This window comes from Pholcus phalangioides, unplaced genomic scaffold (assembly GCF_987345545.1).
Source record: "Pholcus phalangioides strain wild (caught in Gottingen) unplaced genomic scaffold, Ppha-v1.0 ptg000007l_1, whole genome shotgun sequence".
NCBI classification, from domain to species: Eukaryota; Metazoa; Arthropoda; class Arachnida; order Araneae; family Pholcidae; genus Pholcus; species Pholcus phalangioides.
Genome location: NW_028301600.1, coordinates 31,833,360 through 31,856,886, shown reverse-complemented (window position 1 = coordinate 31,856,886; position 23,527 = coordinate 31,833,360). Strand labels below are relative to the sequence as shown.

At 35.5% G+C, this 23,527-nt stretch overlaps 1 protein-coding gene and 1 non-coding gene across 8 annotated transcripts in view; one reads left to right on the top strand and one right to left on the bottom strand.

Annotated features, from left to right (window-relative positions):
- Sara (Smad anchor for receptor activation) overlaps positions 1-23,527 on the bottom strand; it is a 125,880-nt gene that overhangs the window by 77,651 nt on the left and 24,702 nt on the right. For all 7 annotated transcript variants that reach the window (XM_089233048.1, XM_089233046.1, XM_089233044.1 and 4 more), the window contains 3 exons: positions 15,368-17,683; positions 3,830-3,871; positions 3,586-3,737 (listed from right to left, as the gene is read on the bottom strand). In XM_089233048.1, coding sequence (XP_089089174.1) covers positions 3,586-3,737; positions 3,830-3,871; positions 15,368-17,683 — 2,510 coding nt within the window. The remainder of the gene's footprint in view (positions 1-3,585; positions 3,738-3,829; positions 3,872-15,367; positions 17,684-23,527) is intronic.
- On the top strand, positions 23,116-23,189 carry TRNAS-GGA (transfer RNA serine (anticodon GGA)). The gene has a single exon. It is a non-coding gene; the product is annotated as a tRNA-Ser (tRNA).

Below are 23,527 nucleotides of genomic sequence, written 5' to 3'. Positions count from 1 at the left end.
CAAGTCACTTAACATGCATCCCTACAAGATAATGGTTACACATGACCCAAACAAGAAGGGATTATGAAATTCTTATAGTGACCTTATAGGAACGTATGTTAAGTTACACCTTTTCTTTGCAGAATAATTGTGTAGTATCCTTCAATACTTTTTACAAACTTTCTTTCTTTTCCCTCTCTCTCCAACCTTAATACTTATAAACTTATCCCTTTTGTCCATTTCCTCTAACCACCTGCAAATGATTCAGAAAAGATATTTTATGGCTTTATGTTTGTTGCATAATTCGTGCATGTACATCCCTTCCCTAGGAAAATTTGTCCTTTACAACTAAGCCAGTTTTTTAAGCAATCCTACAGGAAGATAAAAGAGTGATTGCTGGGAAGGGGGTTGTTTTTTTAACTTTCAAGTGGGGTGACCATAATCAGCATTTCAATCCAAATGGCTTCATATGCCAAAAAAAAGTAATATACAAGTATGGGAAAAATTACTTTGTACAGTTGATGCTACAAATCTCAAAGGTTTGTAAAGAAAAAAGGGGAAAGGAAAAGGAGGTGCCATCAATTCAACATTGCAAAATTAATTATCAAGCCTTGTGATTGCTTGGAAAGACAAAAAAAAAGCAAAATGATGGGAAAAAAATGTGGAAATTCTTGAAAAATGGCCTATAGAGAAACATCAATACCATAGAGTATGCATAAATACAATAGTTGGCCTTATAACGAGTTGGCGTTAAAATGGGCTTTTTGCATTATAATCCCTATATGGAAGATTTGTTCATTGAAAATTTGTGGTGGTAAGCGGGGTTGGCGCTACAATGGGGAAGGTATAATGGGATTCAACTGTATATATAGCAGTACTTCCCAACAAGTGGTATTTCACCAGATGAATGATGAATGTCTTCCAGTCAGATGAGGTTGAACTGAGATTTGTCTCCCAATTGTAATGTGTGAAATCACCAGAAGTACTAATTTAATTTAGTTTCCGATTTGATCATTTTTGTTGCACCACTGTCATTTTCTGCACACAAGGACTAATTAGACCGGGACCTACAATTTATTTCAGATTCCGAATGGCAGACTCGTTTTTATACTCTTTGAGAGGTTGGCGCACCAACCCCTCAATGTGGGACGCCCTGCGGTAGCAATCTTTTTCTGTGGTCATGTCACCATTTCTGTTGTACCCCTGCATCAGGAAAGTTTCTGACAAGGACGAACAATGTAACATATTCAAAAAATGAAGTCTCTCTTCATAACTCAAGCCCTGTGTGCCAACAAGGACACGCGCAGCTCTTCTCTGCACCCCTTCAACCAATTCTATGTCCCTCTGTAGGTATGGTCTCCAAAACCTTACAGCATACTCCAGTCCAGGACGAACTAATCCTCGAAAAAGCGGAAGAATGACTTTAGGAGAACGTGAAGAGACCTTTTTGAAAATGAGACCAAGCATTCTATTCGCTTTTTTGACCACCGCTGAACAATGTTCAGAAAACCTAAGTCGCCTGTATAAATGTATCTAAAGATACACAGGGTTGTTTGGTTTAAACCACGGTTTAAACCTTGATTTTAACCAAGTGGTTTTTTTCAAAAAATCAAATAAAAGTCCTAAATATCATTTTTTTCCTTGAAAAATATCATATTGGTTCATTATTAGCCAAAATGTTTCATTTTTACCACATTTTATACCCTTGGGGTACATTCTGATGGTATATCTTTAAATGACAAGATTTTATAAGTGGTTTTTTTTTCAAAAAGTCTCATAAAAGTGGCCAGAATATATATATATTTTTCATATGAAGTATCTTAGTCATTTAAAGTTATATATAAAAGCCAAAATTTCTCATTCTTACAACATTTTCTAACCTTTGGCTACATTCTGATGCTTTATCTTTAGCAAATTCATGAATAAGGATTGCATCACACATCTAAATGTAGTGGTGTATTATCTCACAGGGTTTTTTCCCCCCTTCACAAAGAAGCAGCTACAGTAGTGACACCATCATGCTAGGGGCAGATGGTCCTATAATCCAATAAAGACACCAGCTGTCCTTAAAGGACAAAGACTAGTGTACTAGTTGTTACATTACCTCACATACATTTTCATTTTCTTTCCCATAAGAAGTAGCAGAATCTCTTACTGTATATCTCCCAGTCTTAATATTCAATAGTTGTTTTTTTTATACTTTCACACACACACACTGTTAAGCCCAGTTAATCAAGGTTCTACTGTATAGTAGTAACAGATTTATGAAAAATAATCAGCTATATGCAGGGTGATTATAATTTAAGTTTTGATTCCAAAACTATACAATAAGTACTGATCAGAATGACTTGAAAATTTGCATGGATACTCCTAAAGCAATGGAAGTTTCTTTCGCAAAAGAAAAAAGTGCAAAATGTGCAAGTAGACGATGCTGTACTTTTCCAGCAGCATAATCTATTTTGTGCAACCACATCATTTCGGCACTTCCACAGCATCAGTGTGTGGATAGAACTTCTATCAAGATGCACATTGCAATACCAGCAAAGCAGCTGCTGAAGACCCATTTTGACAGGATGCACCTTAACCCTTGCAACTTCTGGCTGTGGGGGTACCTCAAAATGTTATAAACAGTGGTCAGATTAAGTGGTTTAATAAAGCTGAATTGCAAGCACATCCACATTATGACCATGACATACTCCGATTCCGTTGTTGAACAAGAATTTTTGTGCTTTCAACCTCATAGCCAGAACACGTGGTGGACAACATATTTAACATTTCTTAAGTAAGTTGTAGTTATTTGTTCAATTACTTCGTTTTTTTGTGATGTTTCCATGAATTATGAAATTGTGAAATGCTATAATTAAGGTATCATTCTGCCATGACTGTCTATCGTTTCCATTCTGCGGGCAAATTTCCCACATGTTGGATGATGTCATTAATTTTACATTTTTAAGTATTTTTTCCCCTTTATCAAATAAAATTGAATTTTTTCAGGAATATTCATGTCAATTTTCAAGTCATTCTGACAATCGTTCTTTTTTTACAGTGTTTTGAAATGAGAACCTTAGTTATAATCACCCTGTATATCGTAAATCATTGCTAATTAATCTGCATTATTTATGCTTCATTAAATACATTATATTCACCTAATTTTTATTACTTTTTGCAAAATAGCTTCCTAATTAAGTATACTGAAAGTAACTGGAGAAAAACCTTTATATATTATATAATTAATAATAACATTAAAAGAATTTTCAAACACACGGTAATCCATTGAGTTAAGCAAAAAATAATTAAATTGCAAAAGTTGGTTTTTGTTAAAATCTAAGAAATATTTATTGATTAATTAGCATGGGAATAGTGTTAATTACATTAATAAACATTTTATTTTAGTTAATTATTGGAAGTTTGAATGATTTTTCAGAAATTTCATTGTTTTTAATGTTAATACTATTTAAAACAAAAAAAACGGTTTAAACCAAAAAAAACCCAGTTTAAACCAAAAGAAAACGTTTTTTTTACCAACCCTGCATCTATAGAATGGTATCGAAACAATCATACTAAAAATGACAAAATATATGTATGTGTGTATATATCAAATCATACCTTTCCACATGCTCTGCAATGATGTCTTCTCTTAATGACGGTAAATTTCATATTACAATGCATACAGTTAGCAGCTTCTGAATCTGGTATCCAGAAGGGCTTTACCACTCCAATGTGTTGTACTTGTGATTCAATTTCCAATTTATCGTTCTCTATAAAAAATTAATAAGAAAAAAATTAATATTTGTATTTTACGGTAATGAAAATTTTTTTACAAAAATAAATCTTAAACATAAAAAATTACCTTGACAGAAATTCCTTGCAGCCATATTAACTGGAGGACATACTATTAGAGAGGAAAAACAACTCAATGATTTATTGCAACAACCAATAATTTCATAATCAACAAACACAATGCATTCATTAAATATTTTACAAAAAAAAGTGTGCTGATTTCTATTGATCTAATTTAGCCATTATGAAAGGCTTATATAATGGTCCATAACTGTGTGACAACATTATATAAATAAGATGCCTCAAAAAATTAATTTTTGAAAAATAATTCACACCATAGGCGGAGATAGACTTGAAAGTCTGGGCCCTCCCCATATCTCCGCCCATGGTTCACACTTTATGAATCAAATCATATAGCTAGGCCTAGCCTATGTTTTCTAGTAAGTAGGCGTGCAACCTTAATTGAAAGGTTTCCACTATTTTAATAGTGATTAGGAAAAAAATTGAATTCATATTCAGTTTTGGAAGGTCCTTTCCTTTGTGCAAATTTTTGCCACTAAGGCCATTTAAGGAAAATGTCAAATTCAGATTTAGGGAAAAGAGAGTTGTTTCAAGTGGATTAACTGAATTGGCCGTGGCTCTCACGTTTTAAAAACATAAATTTTGAAGGATTTCTGCAATTATACTGATGCAGTATGTATGCCAATTTTTGTTTCAAAAACTATCCCCAAGAGAAATCGGTTGTGAAAATAATATAACATTCAAAATTAAATTTTCTGAACTGTTCAGAATTAGTTCTGAATAATTAAAAAGCACTTTTAACAAATATTTGTCTGTAGGATGTAAATATACAGTACTTAAAAGGAAATTAAAATTTATCCTTGAAGAATGTGGCACACAAATATACCAAATAAATACTTACATGGAGCTCATACATGTATTTTAATGTTTTTTACTCGTTGTAGCGCATATGCTAATGTGGTGCCTATTCTGAGAAAAAGGTAATATAAGATCATGATTTCTTAATTAAATTATTTTCAAAAAATATATAACCCCTCAACAATATTACATGTCTCCAAAATCATTCTCTGTGAGCAAATGTTAACCAAATTCAATCTACCAATGGGAAAAAAACAGTGGCTAGGAATATAGTGTCAGTTGCCAACTGCTACGGATTGTCCGTAGTTTCTACAGATGGCCGCATTCAACTACAGAGCTACGGAAGATATTCTCAATCCTATGAAAATAGTTTTTTCATCAAATATGTAGATTCTTTTTTTTTCAAAAAAACACCTGTTCTCTTTGGTGTTTTATTTATTTTTTAAATCAAGTCAACCTTTACCATAAAAATAAATTTTATGTGCATGAGAGAAGAAAAGCTCTTACTATAAAAGGGTTGGTGATTGAATTGATGTATCATTTGTTATTAATAAGAGTGTTGCAACAAAATATTTGGGCCGATATTTGGGAATACATGCTAGCTAATGAACGAAGCTGACGCTACAGCATGACAATGGGTAAATTCCGCTCCACTTGCTGACCAATAACAGTAGTTTTATCTGGAACCATTGGCGAGGGATTACCAAAGGATTATCTGTCACGTCGGTGCATCATTTTGTGCCTTTCTTTGTATATTTCTTCATTCTCGTGAGTTTATTTAGCGTGTTTTTCTATTTTTGGGTCATGCCCTACTGTGTTTTCTTCATTTTTCTAGATTGTGTGTTTAATTTACTCTTAAGTTTGATTTTGTCTCCAGATTTTTAGAGCTGCACATAGTTGAATTTGCGAGACAAGTGGTTTTTTTAAATTTCTCTCGATTTTTTTAATTTTGGTTGTGTATTTTCGATCTACTAACTCTTTTTCTCGCTCTCATTTCTTTTTCATTGTACTTTCGCCAGGTTTGTGTTTTTACCCGTTTCTTTGATATAAATTTGTGGCTTTTTTGGACTTTAGTGTATTAGCGAACAGTATATACTTTTTCCCAGGTACTCTCTGTAATTTTTTTTTAGCCCTATTGTCTCAGTGTTTTTGCAGTGGGTTGTATTCTTTATATACATATATATTTTCTTCTTCGTGAGTTAGTGTTGAGCATTTTATTTTACTTAATTTTTTCGTACAATCTTTTATGTCTATTTCACATTGTAATGTATTTTAAGTTATTTTAATTTCCTGTTTTTAAGTTTTTCCTGTTTATTATTATCTAGTTTTCAGCAAGTGTTAGTATGCCTCGATATCAACTAGTGTTGTGTAGGGCTTGCATCGGGAGGTTCCCCAGTCTAGGGGGAATGTTTGAGCTTTTCAGGAATGCTGATCGTTTCAAGTGTAAGGGATGTTTGGATAGGGCAAGGTTAGAACTCGAGGTCAAAGTGTTACAGGAAAAAGTTAGGGTTCTAGAGGGCCCAATTATAGCAGAGCCACTTGTCATCGAGCCACCTGTTGATGAAGAAGCAATATCTAAGAACGACAGTTTAGAGAGTGAATGGGTGGTCGTGGATAAGGTAGAGGGGGATACTGATAGGGGTTTAATCATCGGCGATTCTATGGTTAGGGAAGTGGGGAACAGAGTGTGTAGGGATTTTCGGGGTTTTGAGCGCTGTTGTCTCTCTGGGGGAAGATTAGCAAAATTCGAGACGTTTTTCATAGCCGAAAGTTGCCCTTGCGGGCAATCCTGTGGGTAGGAACGAATCAGGTAGGAGCAAATTTTAGTAAGTCTCTGTCAGAGTACCGGGATATTATAATATCTCCCTAGCAGATCTGAGATATATCTGCTAGGGAGGGGGGTTCAAATGTGGCAGTGATTCCAGTACTGTCAAGGGGTAGTAAGGGCTATAGGAGTAGGATCCAGCAATTCAATTTAGGCCTAAAGGACATTTGCTCCTCACTTGGGGTCACGTTCTTGAAGCTTTCCGAATTTACTGATAGGTGGCTTTGTTGAGATGGGATTCATCTGAATAGGAAGAGGGAGGTTTACGATTGTCTTAGGTTAGGTTTGGGAGTGAGGTCTGGGAGGTTTACAATGAGCTATAAGGTCAGGTTTTTCACTCCCAGACAATGTAGACGGGAATGCGGGTTAGTTAATGGTAATAGCAAACAGTATTGATGGGGAATTACCCACCTCTGACTTTGATGGCTTCTCGATTGACAATAAATCACAGAATAAATAAAATGTGTGCTAAATGCCAGAAGCTTGGGTAAAAAGAAAGATTTTTTAGAAATTATGATAGTTGTGGAGGGCCTGGATCTCATAGCCATTACAGAATCTTGGGCAAACGATGGGGATGAATCTTTCTTGCACATCTCAGGCTACAATACTTTTTTTGAGATATAGATCTGATAGGCAAAGGGTGGAATGTTGATATACGTGAAATCATGTTTGAAGGCTAGAGAGTGTAACATACAGAGAAGTGATATTGAAACTATATGGATTGAGTTTGAAAACAAAAGACATCATAAACTTATTGTTGGGGTTTGTTACAATCCACCGAATAGGGATCCAAACTAAATTGCCAAATTTCATGATGAAATTTCCTACACGTGTAAGCATAAGAGGGTTGTCATACTAGGGGATTTCAATTACCTGAGTATTGATTGACAGAACCTTTCAGCTAGAGATCAACATGAAAGAGACTTCAAGTTGGTACTCGATAATTTTTTGTATCCGCATGTATCAGAAGCCAGTAGGGGTACTGCTATTTTTGATTTAGTTCTTACCAATTCCAAGGATCTTGTTAAGCATGTTTTGGTGGGGGACGAGTTTTCTTCCAGTGATCGTGTCTTCAGTTTTCACTGTAACTTTTCTTTTGCTACGGTTGATAACAAAAGACTGGTTCCTTGTTTTTAGATAACTAACATTGATGTTTTGAGAGAGAGGATAGCAGAAGTTTTCAAAGACTGGTTGGAATCAGTCGGGGTGATAAGCCAATGGGAAAAATTTAGTACAAAGCTGTCCTGTTTTGCACGACGTCATACCCTTTGTTTGAAAAAGTGTGTTTGTACATCGTGCCCCCTATGGTTCATGGATAGCGTGCACAAACTTTATCTTGAAAAGAAAAAGAGCATTTGGAGAGTATAAAAGGGGACGAAGTGACCTATCATTGTTTACTGATAAAAGAAGAGCACTGAAGAAAGCGATAAGGGATAGTAAAACAGAAGTTGAATCTAGGTTTGCAGATAACATTGTCTCTGACCCAAAATCATTTTTTAGATACATCAATAATGGATGTAAGGGGATAGTTGCCCCCCCCCCTCTCAATAGGAGGGTCTAGGGTAGAGAACAATGTAGGTATGTGTAGTGCTTTCAATGACTTTTTTGCATCGGTTTTTTATAGAGATAATGATATTCAATGTCCGGGTGTTGCATGGGGTAATAAAATCCTCAACAATATTCAAGTGTAAGACGTGGAGGTCCTAAATCTTCTAGAAAAATTTATGTGTAAACAAATCACCAGGACCAGATGATATCTATCCCAGGGTCCTCAGGGAATGTGCTAATGAATTGTTGCGGCCAGTCGCACAGATCTACAGCAGTACTGTGCTGAGGGTATCGTCCCAAGGGATTGAAAGCTTGCTAATGTTGTTCCGATATTTAAAAAGGCTAGTAGAGAAGCTGTGTCCAATTATCGTCCAGTGAGTTTGATTAGCTCCCTTTCGAAAATTCTTATCGAAAGGCAGTTGGTGAAGTGGATAGACGAGAATAATGTACTGTCAGATAATCAGCATGGGTTCAGGAAGGGGAAGTCATGTGTGACTGACCTCTTTTGCTTCTATGATCACGTGATGAAGGCTTTGGGTAATAGCAAAAACATAGATGTTGTTTACCTTGATATCCAGAAGGCCTTCGATCGGGTTCAACATGGTAAACTCTTGAAGCGTTTACACGAGATTGAGATTGGGGGCAACTTGCTGAATTGGATAGTTGTGGTTAAGAGATAGCCTACGGCACAATGAGTTGTGGCGAACGGGAAATTCTTTGGTTGGACAGGCATCACAAGCGGAGTTCCTCAAGGAAGTGTCCTTGGCTCCATACTTTTTTCACTTTTTATTGATAAACTCGATCAGGGTATCAATGGGATTGTTAGCAAGTTCGCAGATGATGTGAAGCTAATAGGGGTAGTTGGGAATCAAAGCGATAGGGAGTTGCTCCAGACCCACTTGAACAAGATTAGAACATGGGCTAATGAATGAAGCACAAAGTTTAGCGTTGACAAGTGCATGGTTGCTCATTTTGGTTCAAACAACCCAAGTTTATCTTACAAGTTGAATGGTGTCACTATTCCGGATGCAACTAGGGTCACCAATTTGGGAATTCCCATTGACAAGCGGCTTAGGTTTTCTGAACATTGTTCAGCGGTGGTCAAAAAAAAGGATAGAGAATGCTCGGTTCCATTTTCAAAAAATTCTTTTCGTGTTCTCCTAAAGTCATTCTTCCGCTTTTCCGAGGCTTAGTTCATCCTGGACTGGAGTATGTAAGGTTTTGGACACCATACCTATGGAGGGACATAGACTTGGTTGAAGAGATGCAGAGAAGAGCTACGTGTGTTTTTATTGGCACACACGGGGCTTCAGTTATGAAGAGAGACTTCATTTTTTTAATATGTTTACATCGAAATAACACAGGTGTCAGGGGATATGATCAAAGTGTTCAAAATTTTAAACGGGATAAATAGGGTGGACAATGAATTATTAGTACACCATAAATCGACTGCTTTTACAAGGGGACACCAGTATCAATTGGTAAGGGACAATGCGAGGTTATGGCAGAGGTGAGAATTCTGCACCAATTGTGCCGCACTGCACCAAAATTACCATCTTGTGCCATCCTGCTCCAATAGTGTATTTTCGTATTTTTCTGCGCCAAATAGCCAAAATATTGAATTTTGCTTCAGTATGCCCAGAATTTTGGAAAGGGCGGCAAAAAATTTTTCTTCCTGCTTGCCGCCGCGAAACGATTCTTTCCAATAAGAGCATGCTTTATATATTCCTCTGTACTTAAACTATCGCCTTATTTAAACTATCTGCCCTCATCAGGCTTTCCAATGCAAAACTCTGATAATATAATTTCCGTGAACAGAAGATGGTTTGCAATGTAAAGCACAAATGTGAGTCAGTTTCAGTTTTCAAAAAAAAAAAGAAGGAAAAAGAAATTACTGTAGTCAATCGCATTGCGTCCCAATGTTTCATGAAAAACATTTTCATTCCAGAAGTAAAAGAGCATGTCCACTGAAATACGAATGCTGATTTGCAAATTAATAAAGAACCAAATAACCAGTGTTAAATTGCCAATATCACCAAATAACGAGTGTCAAGTCGCCAATCTCTCCAAAATGAGTGCTGAATCACCAATCATCGTGTTGATTCTTCCGAAATTCTCTCCCATTTTGCAGCAATTTCTTTTGAGTATAAAAAAATTGAAAACTTATAGAAAAGTTTTAGTCCATTTGAACTGCTGCTGTTCCAGACAGCAAATAGTGCCTTCAGTAAGCAAAAATCATCTTAAATAGACTGATGCGAAAAATTTTATGACAGGCCACTCTTTCAAACAAGGTGTCAAAAGCCTGAAACACCAAAAACAAAAAACAAGCTGATGAAAAGATGCTTGATAACAAAAGACAGTGCAGGAGTTTTATTTTGAAAAGTGGGGGTTAACGAAAATATTCTTGTAAGTGAATTTCGCTGTTCTAATTTATAAATATCTTCCCTGAAACTGTTCAGAATCCTATATTTTGCTGCTCCAAAACTGCTCAGAATCCTGAATTTTGCTGCTCCACAATGGACTTTGTCACTTCCCACCCCTGTTATGGTGTCGTAGGGAATTTTTCTCTAAGGGGCCGTTCAAGTATTACGTAAGCAAATTTTTAGCCATTTTTGACCCCCCCCCCCTTGTCAGCAAAATTTCGTCATCAGCTCTGCCCCTCTGAATCCCTGAATCCTATCTCATATTTTCATAAATGGTGGTTGATGACGTAAGCATTATCCAAACACCCCCTCCCCCCTTGTCATCAAAAGTCAGCAAATCGGAAACCCCCCTCCCATAGATGATTAGGTAATACTTGAACGACCCCTAATAGGGTTGTTAATAAATGGAATAGCTTACCCCCAGAGGTAGTAAATTCCAACACAATTGACACGTTTAAAAAGAAATGTGATAAACATGTTGGGGTAAATCGAGAAGCTATCGATGTCAGACAACCATAAGTATTCTTATGGGCATTTTATAATATTTCATCACATATATATATTGTTTGTAATTACGTTGTTTATTGGGTTGCTGTATTTTTGAAATATATGACATCCATATTTGTTATCGGCATTTTTTTACATGGTGCGTACTTTTACAACGAAAAAAGATTCAAGGACTATTCAAGCACTTTTCAAGGTAAAACTTAAAAATTCAAGGACTTTTTTTACAAACGCATATTTTTCACATGAATAGGCGCAGATTTAGTTTTGATTAAAACTTTCAGAGATTACATTTCTACCTACTTTATTTCACATTATCCGTAATGAATAAAGGAGGCCACATACACATATATATCATACAAAACATATGACACATTGAATAACACAGTTCGTGCCTGTCAATTTCCCCATTGAAACGTAGTTTAGTCTCTAAATATTGCTATTAATTTTCTTTTAAAGACTAAAAAAAGAACTCTTCTAAAGATAGAAAAAGATTAAATTATTTCTTTCATTAATTCTGAATTTATTTATTTCATTAATGCTGAAAAAAATTTTCATTAATGCTGAAAAAAATTTTCATTAATTCTGGAATTTTTTCATCAATTCTGGAATTTTTTCTTTCATTATTTTTGGAATAATTGCTTTCATCAATTCTGGATTTGTTTCTTTTGCTAATGCTGAAATTCTTTCTATCATTAATGCTGAATTCTTTTATTGATTCTAAAACTATTTCATTAATTCTGGAATTATTGCTTTATTAATTTTGGAATTATCTCTTTTATCAATGCTGAAATTGTCTTTCATTAATTCTGTAATTTTTCTTTCATTAATTCTGTAATTTTTCTTTCATTAATTCTGTAATTTTTCTTTCATTAATTCTGTAATTTTTCTTTCATTAATTCTGTAATTTTTCTTTCATTAATTCTGTAATTTTTCTTTCATTAATTCTGTAATTTTTCTTTCATTAATTCTGTAATTTTTCTTTCATTAATTCTGTAATTTTTCTTTCATTAATTCTGGAACTATCTCTTTCATTAATTTTGGAATCATATCATCGATACTGAAATTATTTCTTTCATTTATTGTTTTAAACAACTATGGATGCCATTAGAAAATAACGGAGATGCGCCGACATTCAACGCATCACGTGATCTTCCAAGGAATGATGTAGACCACTGACGTCATACCAGCGCCGGTACTAGAATGCGGGGGGGGGGGCAACTGCCCCGGGTGGCAATTTTTAGGTGAACACCGTTATAAAATTATCGAATTCCGAATTGGTGGGGGCGGCAAGACAATACAAAAATCCTAGTGATGGCCCTGCGACATACTCCCTCCAGTAATATAAGCTCAATGGATTTCAGTGCCGATTCACCCATTGAAGTACAGCTTGCATTTGGCGACATTTTTGTCTAGCACACTCAGCAACCAATCTTGATAGAAGGGATTTTTCAGCCACACAAGTAATTAAAAGTACACACACTTGTTACTCATTTTTTGTTTTCTTTCTTTAAAGAACCTTGTACAAGCACTTCACATCACTCCTAAATAAATATTTTGTTGACAGCATGGGCGGAGATATGGGAGGGGGGGGGGAATGTGAAGTTGACTGATCTAATTCTAGATAGCATATATGCATATATGAATTGACGTCATCATCATCGTGCCCCCCCCCCCAGACTTCCAAGTCAATCTCCGCCTATGGTTGACAGTAATCAGAAGAAGCTTCGCTCAGTTATGGACCGAAAGGCTGAAATTATTTCGGCAAAAATTATGAAACTTTCTTTCTAAGATATTGATTTCTCAAGTCCTCCAGAAAAAATACCTAGTACAAAAGTTTAATGACTTCCAACGATTCCAAATACGTCTACATACGATCACAGGATACATGCTACCATAAAGCCGGGTTTTCCTAGAAGTGGGTTGTTGGGGGCCAGAGCGTGCCGACTGAGCTGAAGAAAAAAAACAACGATCGGAAGTTCATTTTGAACACTAGCTTATATTCCATAAAAGTTGCAAGGAAAAAAACAAGATCATTTACGATCATAAAAAAAATAAATAAAACGGCCGACAAATAACAACCGGCAATCTCAGGGAGAAAAAAAACAATCCCGACATACACGCGGAAAAAAACCAACCTACAGTATAAAGCCGAGCTCCCGTGAGGGTGAGAGCACGGCGCCCGCGATTTACATATTGCGTCTGGCCCAGCGGTTCCACGTGCACAGAGAATAAAAAGGGAAAAAACATTCCAACATAGGTTTTTGGCGCCGCATGAACCGAACTGGATCATTTCGCATCGACAGAAACGTGTTACATAATCACACTACGCGTTTGTGTATTCCTACCGTGGCGCATCAGCTACTCTGTCATCTGCATGCTCCGGTTTGAAGGGAAGCATAGATCGGTAAAATGAGTGGCACACCTGACTCCTCCAGAAGCAGTCGGCCAATCACGCCCGACGTAAAACACTGCCGTGAGGCTTGTTGCGCTCTCTAGGAAAACAGTCTAACTTGTTTTGTTATTATTGGTAAGTGGACGGCGTGTCGCGCTGGGCGATTCACTTTCCACGCGGCACAGAAAACCCGCTCCTATGAAAGCCCGGCTTAAGAATAATGGGGAAAAACGTGCTTTAAATCCAATTATCCAGGGTTATTGGCTGCTGAGGCTTTTCCCCTGTGCTTTGCACTTTTTTAAGGATGTCACTTACGGAGTAAAAAAAAAAGTGGCGAAAACTATTTCGGAAAACGCAAATTTTTCAAGGACTTTCACAGAATTCTTAAAAAAAATTTCTTTTTCAAGGACTCTTATGGATTTTCAAGGACTTTCAAGGCCTTGAAAATGAACTTTTTTTTTCAAGGACTTTTCAAGGTTTTCAAGGACCGTACGAACCATGCTTTATCAGCCACCTTGTTGGGCATTTTGCCCGTTGTGTTATTTTTTGTATTTGTATGAATAACAAGCATCCAATATCGGAACTTCTAAATCAAGAAATCAGAAAAATATATAATCAATATGTGAATTCTGTCCTCCTAAGGGGTCCCATGATTATTCTAGCAGTGGTCCTTATGTCTGAGGCAAAGGTGGTTCTGGATTCACACAATCCACAAAGACTGGTTTCAGGGCCAATCAACGAGAATTTAGATTAGTGAGGAGAAATAGATCTCCTTTTGTCTTCTTCCTTATGACATTTAAGGAAAGCTATTACTCCATTAAAGGGAAATCACGGAAAAACAACGCAGAATGGCAACCTTACAACTGTTTCTGCACACATACAAGCAATGTTTTCTCTACTTTTTTTAACCCTAGAAACTCGATAACCTGTGGGACAGAAAATTTTGTCAGCTAACAGGGAGTGTCCGTAGGTTGTATAATACGTACATCCCAGCCTGTTGCTGAAATTTGAAAAAGTGTTCATTAATAGGAGGTGTTCATTGCGAGAGGTTTCACTACTTTACCTGTGCCGATCTGTTTTATGTGTGTGCAAAAGGCAATCTGTCAAGCCGGGTCCAGACCTCCCATCTCCACTTGATGCCCAAATGCGTAAAAACCTGTTTTTCCGTCAAAATTACACAGTGCTGTGGGCTATAATTATGGTTTCTGAGCGGTTCAGCTTGCCTAGTTTAGATGGGGCTTCATTTGCACTGATAGCACACGGTCCAGTCTGCGGAACCTGTTTCGGAAAGATATTTCGCCATAGATATCATACGAGCTCTAATACAAAGAAAACAGGGAGGGAGTCTAGGGTTGCAAGATGTCCACATATACTCATTGAGGTAACTAAGAATTAATAAGGGACTTGGCGACTTTGGAAAGTTGTTAGGGGAAGTGCAAAACTCATGTGACCTGAGCCCTTAGGCTCCACTGCCTGCTAGGTGTATTTAGATGAAATTTCAATTTAAATGTTTAAAAACAAATTTTTTTGATTTTTTTTATAAATTTCATTTTTTATTGGACTATGATTATGTTGTCTTAGGGGGTACCCTCCCTCCATGGCAAAACAAATTCATCACTACTAGGAGACTTCATAACAATGTTGATGTGTCTCTGGAGTGTTGTACCTTCCAATGATTCCATATGAATTTCCCCTCACACTTCCCTTCAGTCACATATTCTATGCAGGCCCTTCTCTTGCCGTAGGAAAGAGTGCCTTTTAAAAAAGCCCCATCCCTGGAATACTACGGTTCTAACCATATGCGATCCCATGCACAAGAATATCCTATTGCAGGCATTCAAGAAAGAAAATATATGTAGATGAGCCTCTTACGGCACATATCTAGAGAAATATAATACAATACAATAAATAGAAATACAACACCACAACAGGCAAAATGCCCAACGAAGTGGCTGAGAAAAAGATGCCCATAAAAATATGGATGTCACATATTTCAAAAATATAGCAATTATAATACTTTAAAAAGACAAATACCTGAAGGAGAAGAATCATCTAAATCAACTAGTGTTCCAACAATTGGCTCATCCAAAAGTGTGGCAACAGATGACTGCGTATTATCAGATACCATTGGTATTATTTGAGGAGAAGAAATCGGACAGCATGGCAAATCCAGCGTTGTAGGTCGTTGTAAACGAGCGGATAACTGACTGTCTGACATCAAAAATGCATTATTTTCCATGTCCTTGCTGAGAATACCTACATCATTTTGCATAATATAATCATCTCTGCTCTCATTTTTATCTAATGATTCAGTAAAGGGGATAGAACGAAAAATTCCATCAGTAGGTGAAAATACAAGGCGAGTGTCAGGATTTAAACTTTCTTTAGAATCTGAAATATTTCTTTCAGGGTTAACTGGATCTTGAACACTTGAAGGGATATCATCTACAGTATGAATGCCATCACTCATATTACTCGAAAAAGTAGTAATCTCACCATTAAAAAGAGATTTTATGCCTATAGCCTCAGTGTCATTTTCAGAAAAATTATCACAGCTGCGGAATGTATCATTTTCATTTTTTTTCAGGGGAGCAGAATTCAAAGACATTGCATGTTCTTCATTTGTTGTCAAGTGTTTGCATGTGTTATTGATAGCCTTGCTGTTCTCAAGAACAAGTGTTCCTTCTTTTATCACACTGAAAATACGCTGGTGGTTTTGCTGTTCACTTCCTGAACTGGTATTCAAATCAAAAATTGATCTAGAAGGTTGAGATTGTTGACGAACTGATAAATCTTTTTCACAAAATGCACTCCTAGATAGGTTACCATTCATGTCTTCCTGAAGTGAAACATCTGAATCACTCAAGATATCCTTCTCTGAAATCTCTTTCACAAATTCATCAACTCTTAAACCCAAGTCAAATATATGTTCTTGGGAGAAGTCAACCCCATCAACAAAGCATGAATCAGGAAGTAGATCTTTGTTTTTACAATGCTCCCATTCTTTGTCATTTAAATGTTCATCCTGAAAAGGTTGAAACTCCAAATCTTGCAATTCACCTCTTATCTCCGTGACAGTTTTATTTTCAGAATAACATGCTCTCATAGCTTTTTCAGTTTCAAAATTTTGAGACTCAGACTCCATACAGACTTCTTCACTTCTAGTTTCAGATTTCATAATATCTTGCACAGAAATTGGTTGAACTTCAATATCCTTTGCATCACTAAAATATATTTCTGACTTATGTTCGTTAGTTGAAACATCCAGTTTAACATCGAAGTCATTAGAAAAATCAGCTGAATTTTCAATATTTTCTTCTGGTTCTACAAAATCAGAGCGACCGAGTGGATGGCTATCTGTTCCCCTGACATCATTACTTTCCTTACCTTTAATTTCTATATTACTAATATCATCACACAAATTCATCATAATTTTAGTTTCTGTCACATTTACTTCATCTATATCCAAGTCTGATGTAATTTGTGAACTTGATGAATTATCACATGACTGGGTTTTATGAATTGAGTTATGAACATTTGATATAGTTGTTTTATTTTCATTATCTGAATGCAATTGGTTCATGAATGATGAAACTTCATCCTCTAGCGCTGTGGTAACCTTGAACCTATTTAACATTGAATGATCCAACTTTGAAGAATTCACTTCATCCATGTTCGTTTTTTCAGCAATGTTTTTATCTTGAAAATCTTTACACAATGCCTCTTTTCGATCAACAGCAATAAAATTGAAAGACTGTTCAGTCAGTTCATTTGGGAATAAACTAGATTTGCTGGAATTTTTATGACACAGATCTGTATGAATAACAGATGAAAAAGATGAATCATTGGATTCATTTTGTTCATATATGGAATGACTGGGTTTTTCATTTTCTACAGGTGTTTGAACAGCCACACATAAAACCTCATCATCTGAGTTATAATTCTTGCCTGGTATGCTTGATAGCTTGGAATTTGAAGCATCAAATGTTCTGTCTGCAATAATTTTTTCACAAACATTGTTAGATATCACATTTTGACTGTCGTCATCAGATGAAAGAGGTAATTTATAATATATTTTATAATTCCAAGAGTTTGGATTCAACTCATGATGTTTTAGAGCATCGAGTGAATGTTTATGCATGACAGAGTCATGACTTGCAGAACATAAATCAGTATCACATTTGGCAAGCACAATTTCTTGTCCAGATGATTTTTCTCTTGAAGTGTTTTCACAATCATCACTGCACAGTGACTTTAATGAATTGTGAGCTGCACATTCTTCATCTCTTTGATGATATTGCTCCCTCACATCAGTCACACAGGATGATTTATACTTGTCTGTGTCCAAACCTGAAATTTAACGGAAAAAAACTGATGTTTTCATATTGTACATGAAAAAAGACTTTTCTGAAAAGTAGAAAAGTAAATATAGTCAGTCCAATATTTCAAGCTTTCTTAGAAAGTATTTAAGATCAAACTATAAATTAACTACACAGCAAATTAATGGTATTTTTGGAATAATTATATACATATAAACATAACTGATCCCCCAAGTAAAATAAAATGCTGTCTTTTATGTTACATATAGGCCTACATTTTTCAGATATAATTAGAGCAAAAACCTTAGACACAATTCAATTTGATTTAAAAATCATGAGAATAGATAGCTTGGACCAATGTTACCTCTACCCCCAGTGTTTTTCAACTCATGTTACATATACTAGGCTTAACACTTTCCAAGGAATTTTCCAGCTGGGGGGTAAGAAAAGATTCTGACAAAGATGAATCAGTAACCAAATCCTCAACACCACTGAGCGTCTTTTGGTACAGTAGGCAATTATCTTATTAACCTCTGCTACAGCCTCCTTGAGTTAATTAGAATACATTTCACTTTGGCTCTAGGTGTTTTAATAAACAAGAATACGTCAAAGCCAGTATTAGTTAAATCTCCAATTTTAATTGTATTATCATCACTAGTCATCCCACATTTTCTTTTGACTGGTTTGGGAGTAAACAACCTAACCTAAGTCTGTCATGAACCTCCCCCCCTTTGTATAAGAAGGTTGAGAAAAAATGTAGCCATCACTTGAACCTCCTTTTAAATCAATTAGAACTGTAAATTAATTCACAAATTAGGTCTAAGAAAAAAAATATGAGTTTTTATTAAATTTCCTCCTTCTGGCTATTATTTTGATGAGAAATATATAATTGAAAATTATTTTCACTGTACCACACGTTTCAGTTCAGAGACATCTCTCGGTTATTTCTGAAAATCACATTTTCAACATGCTTAGTTTTTTTTTATCAGTGTTACAAAATGTGTAAAATGTTTTTCTACTCTCATTAGATAGCCAGAAGGAAAGTTTGATCATAAGTTAGGGGGGATAAAAAAAAAAAAATCCAGATTTCTCTGTTGCAACATTAAGCTGTAGTGATGCTTCATCTAAAGACTGCTTTGAGAGTGTGTCTTCTCCTCTGGCAAAATAACATTAAATAACATAAATAAATTAAAAATCTGTTGTCCAAATGAAATTGGCAAAAAAAGTGACAAGAAAAAAATAAAAATGCAATCGATAAAAAAACAACCGTTCAGAGTGTGTGCTTCTTTCAAGTTGAAAATGAGATACCAAAACAAAACATGTTGCAATTGTCAAACTTAAATATCAAGTTATATATTAGAACAGGTAAAATGCCTTGTCGGATTTACCTATCTATTAATACTATAAGGGCCGGACTATACGTTATACCTATAAAAGCCAATGGCAGTCATTTTGACCGCTCTTTTTTAGCACAATATACTTAATCACACTAAATTTTTACAATAAAATGTAACAAACATTATCTCACGATTAATTTAATTTTGAAGAAATTTACCTTTTCTTAAGTAAACAGGGTGTCCATAAAATGACTCCAAGTTTAAATATATAGTGGACAAATGTTGATAAGATTAACCATGAAAAAAAGATAAACACTTGCATCACATCATACATTGCTCTATTTTGATGTGTACCTTTTCATATGTGTATCATGGTCATTTCTATTCAGACTATTTAGTTGTTCAAGAACACTATGGATAGCATATACTATGTCACCATAAATTTTTACATTGAGGAAAAACTAAAGCACCTCTAAAATTTCATTCCACAAATTAATTTATAAAGAGTAAATTAATTAAGAAATACACACACACCTTTGTCTTTCTTTTTCATCGATGTTATCTGATTCAAACAGCCACCCACCCCCCCAAATCGATAATATCTCTTTCAGATGGATGTCGTAGAAAATCATAATCTTCATTGTCAAGAGTTTGCATCATGTCTCTTCAGCCTCAGATTCATTGTCCAAAATACCATTTAATACTAATAAAATATTATTGTTCAAACACACCCTGTCTGCGAAGAACCATTTTCACACACTGTAAATGAACCTTTGGTGCATCAATATCAACATCAATGTCCTAAAAAGCTTTCAAAGCAGATGGTGGCATGATGAGTTACTTAAAGTCTCGCTGAGACAAAAACTATGCTTGCCAGGTGAACGATCAGGAAAATAAAGTACCCTCAACTCTTTAATAACCGAGACTGTACAGCTAAATAAGAAATGGCATCTTGATTGTGAATACATGAACTTCTGATACAAATACAATGCCACAACAGGCAAAATGCCCAATGAGGTGGCTGAGAAAAAGATGCCCATAACAAATATGGATGTCATATATTTCAAAAATACAGCAACCCAATTAAAAACACAATCACAAAAATTATAAACCATATATACACATGATAAAATATTACATAATGCCCATAAAGAATATTATGGTTGTCTTATTCTAAGTATGGATAGCTTCTTGATTTACCCCAACATGTTTATCGTATTTCTTTTTAAAAACTGACATGTCCATGCAAACAGTCTTTTTAGCTGGCTGGAAGCCGAGCAACATGATGCTACAAATATCATTATTTAATTTTTTCTATTTTTTCTTATCTGTATGTTACTAGTGAATATACATTGTGTTGTGTGTGCCATCAAGTGAATGATAGGGGCTATACCTAAAAAAAATCATATGTAGGAAACATAGGCCTATACAATTTACATATAGCAGTCAGAATGACTGCTCTTTGCCAAAAAAAACCTTCAATCTGTCAGTCTTCACAATTTTTTGTACACTGAGAAAAGTTTACAAATGAATCTCTGCTCTTGAGTGTGTACATGACATACTGTCGAAATTATAATGTTTTGAAAATCAAAAACAGTCAAAATGACTACTCTGGCCATTCTAGTGTTACCATGGTTAAATTTAAATTATTTTTTTCTCCATGAATTTTTTAAACTTTGTTGCTGACTATATTTCATTTATTAGCAGGTAAAAAAACAGTGGGCTAACCCCTTGAGAGGGGACTCCCTGCGGTAGCAATTTTTTCTGTGGTCATGTCACCGTTTCTGTTGTACCTGTGTCATTAAAGTTTTCTGACAAGGACGAAACAGGTATCAAACTCGCAACACCTCTAAACATCCTTTGGTAATTTAGGCAAGTAATCTTAAGTTTGAAAATCAATAAAATTATTCCTATCCACAAAACGGGTTCACTTTCCAATCCCCTTAACTTCAGGCCAATAGCAATCACTTCCTCCTGCTGTAAAATCTTCGAGCATATTGTAGCAAAAGAAATCCGTATCCACTTAGACTCCATCAGCTTCTTTTTCCCTAACCAACACGGCTTTAGACAATCTCTCTCTACTACCTCTCAACTGGCCCTCTTCATCCACGACCTCTCTGAAGCCATTGATAAAAACCTACAAACTGATGTCGTATTCCTAGATTTCTCTAAAGCCTTTGATAAAGTTCCCCACGATAAACTTCTTCTCAAACTCTCCCACCTTGGCCTTAACGTTCAATTACTTAATTGGGTGGAGGCTTTCCTAAAACACCGTAAACAGTTTGTTCATTTTAATGATCATAACTCGTCATCCGCCTCCGTAAAGTCTGGGACCCCTCAAGGATCGGTCCTCTCCCCGTTACTTTTCCTAATTTATATCAATGACCTTCCTCAATCCCTCAACTGCACCACTAGACTTTTTGCTGATGACTGTGTAATTTACCGTATCATTCTCCATCAATCTGATCAAGAACTTCTCCAACATAACCTGGCTTCCATCGCCGACTGGTGTTCCGTATGGCAAATGCCAATGAATATCTCAAAAACGGTTCACATGAAAGTTACCCGTAAACTTCTTCCTCTTGAATACTCCTACTCCATCAATCATTTACCGTTATCCCAAGTTTCACATATCAAATACCTTGGTGTCATTATTTCAGCCGACCTACGTTGGAACAAACACATCGACTACATTTACCAGAAGTGTCTTAACAAACTTTTCTTCCTCCGCCGCAATCTTAAACACTCTACTCGGGATATCAGACTTCTCTGTTACCAAACTTATATATCCCCCGTCCTCTCCTACGCCGCTGAAATCTGGGACCCTTACACCTCCAGTAATATAGACAAACTTGAATCTATTCAAAATAAATCCGCCCGATTTGTCCACGACTGCTGGTCATCTTTCATTTCTGTGTCCGAACTTAAAAATGAACTTCATCTCCTCCCTCTCTCTACTCTTCGTTTCATCTCTCGATTAACATTGCTTTATAAAATTTTCCATGGTCAGTTCAACATGGATACTTCTGGTATCTTAGCCAAACCATCCTACATCTCTAGAAGACTCGACCATTCCCTTAAAATAAAACCTATTTTTGCTTCCACTGACTGCTTTAAATACAGCTTCTTTCCTCATACCATTGGTGAATGGAACAAACTCCCAAGCTCTATTGTTGAATCTCCCTCTATCACTAGTTTTTTATCCAACATCAAACAATATCTTTGTCATTCTCAATCGCATCCTCTTGTATAGGCCCAAGGGCCAACAATATTGTATAAATAAATAAATAAATAAATAAATAAATAAATAAATAATCTTAATTAATCTAATCTTAAGTTAACTAATCTTAAGTTAACTAATCTTAAGTTAACTAATCTTAAGTTAACTAATCTTAATTAATCTAATCTTAATTAATCTTATTGACCTGACCTACCACGCCTCTTTTATTTTGGTTGCTGGACAAATTTTTGGTTGATAAAAAATATTTAAAACTATAAAAAAGATGAAATATGAAAAAGTATACCTATTCTAAAAATATATATTACCAAAAATATGAATATATTTTTGTTTTAACCCTTTCGAATTGGTTAAAATTGTACATGAAAATGAATATGCCTAGCATAATCTTGGCTGAAAAAATTTGAACAAAGTGAATCATTTCTTCTCAAAAAATAAATAAAATTGTAAATTTAAAAATAAAGATTTGCTGACATTCATGTTTTTACAAAGGATTTTAACAACTGGCTGATGTGAAGATATATTTTGGAAAGAGAAAATTCAACTGCCTTTGCGGGAAATAGAACCTACATCCTTTCATTTTCCGAGTGAACGCCCCAGACCACTAGACTACAAAAGGCAATGAATATCTCAATCTTTCCTTGGAGCTTGTGTGCACTGAACTGGACTGTACATGGACGGTTGGACCTAACTCGGGTCAAAGCTCATAAACTGCTGACATTGCCCCAGATGGTAACTTATCCGACGACGATGTCACTCTCTGCTATCCATACAAAGGTTTTTAACAGCTGGCTGATGCAAAGATATATTTTGGAAAGAGAGAAAATTCAACTATGTACGGTCCTGTTCGGTGCACACTAGTTCCAAGGAAAGATTGAGATATTTGTTGCCTTTGTAGTCTAGTGGTCTAGGGTGTTCACCCGGAAAGTGAAAGGACGTGGGTTCGATTCCCCGCAAAGGCAGTTGAATTTCCTCTTTCCAAAATATATCTTCACATCAGCCAGCTGTTAAAAACCTTTGTATGGATAGAGGAGAGTGACAACATCCTCAGATTTATGTTTTTATTGTATTTTTTGAATATCAAAAATGTAAAAACATTTTGAAAATTCCAAAAAAATGAATGCTTGGGTCTGACAGGGAATATGATAGAAAGTTATTTTAAAATTTGAAAAAATCAGCTGGGAACAACTAGGAGAAGGATATTTCCTTAAGAAATTAAAATTTTTTCCTGCAAATTTTAAAAATCTACTGAAAAAATCATCTACAATTTCATCTACTATGAAGTAATTATAATTAAAGC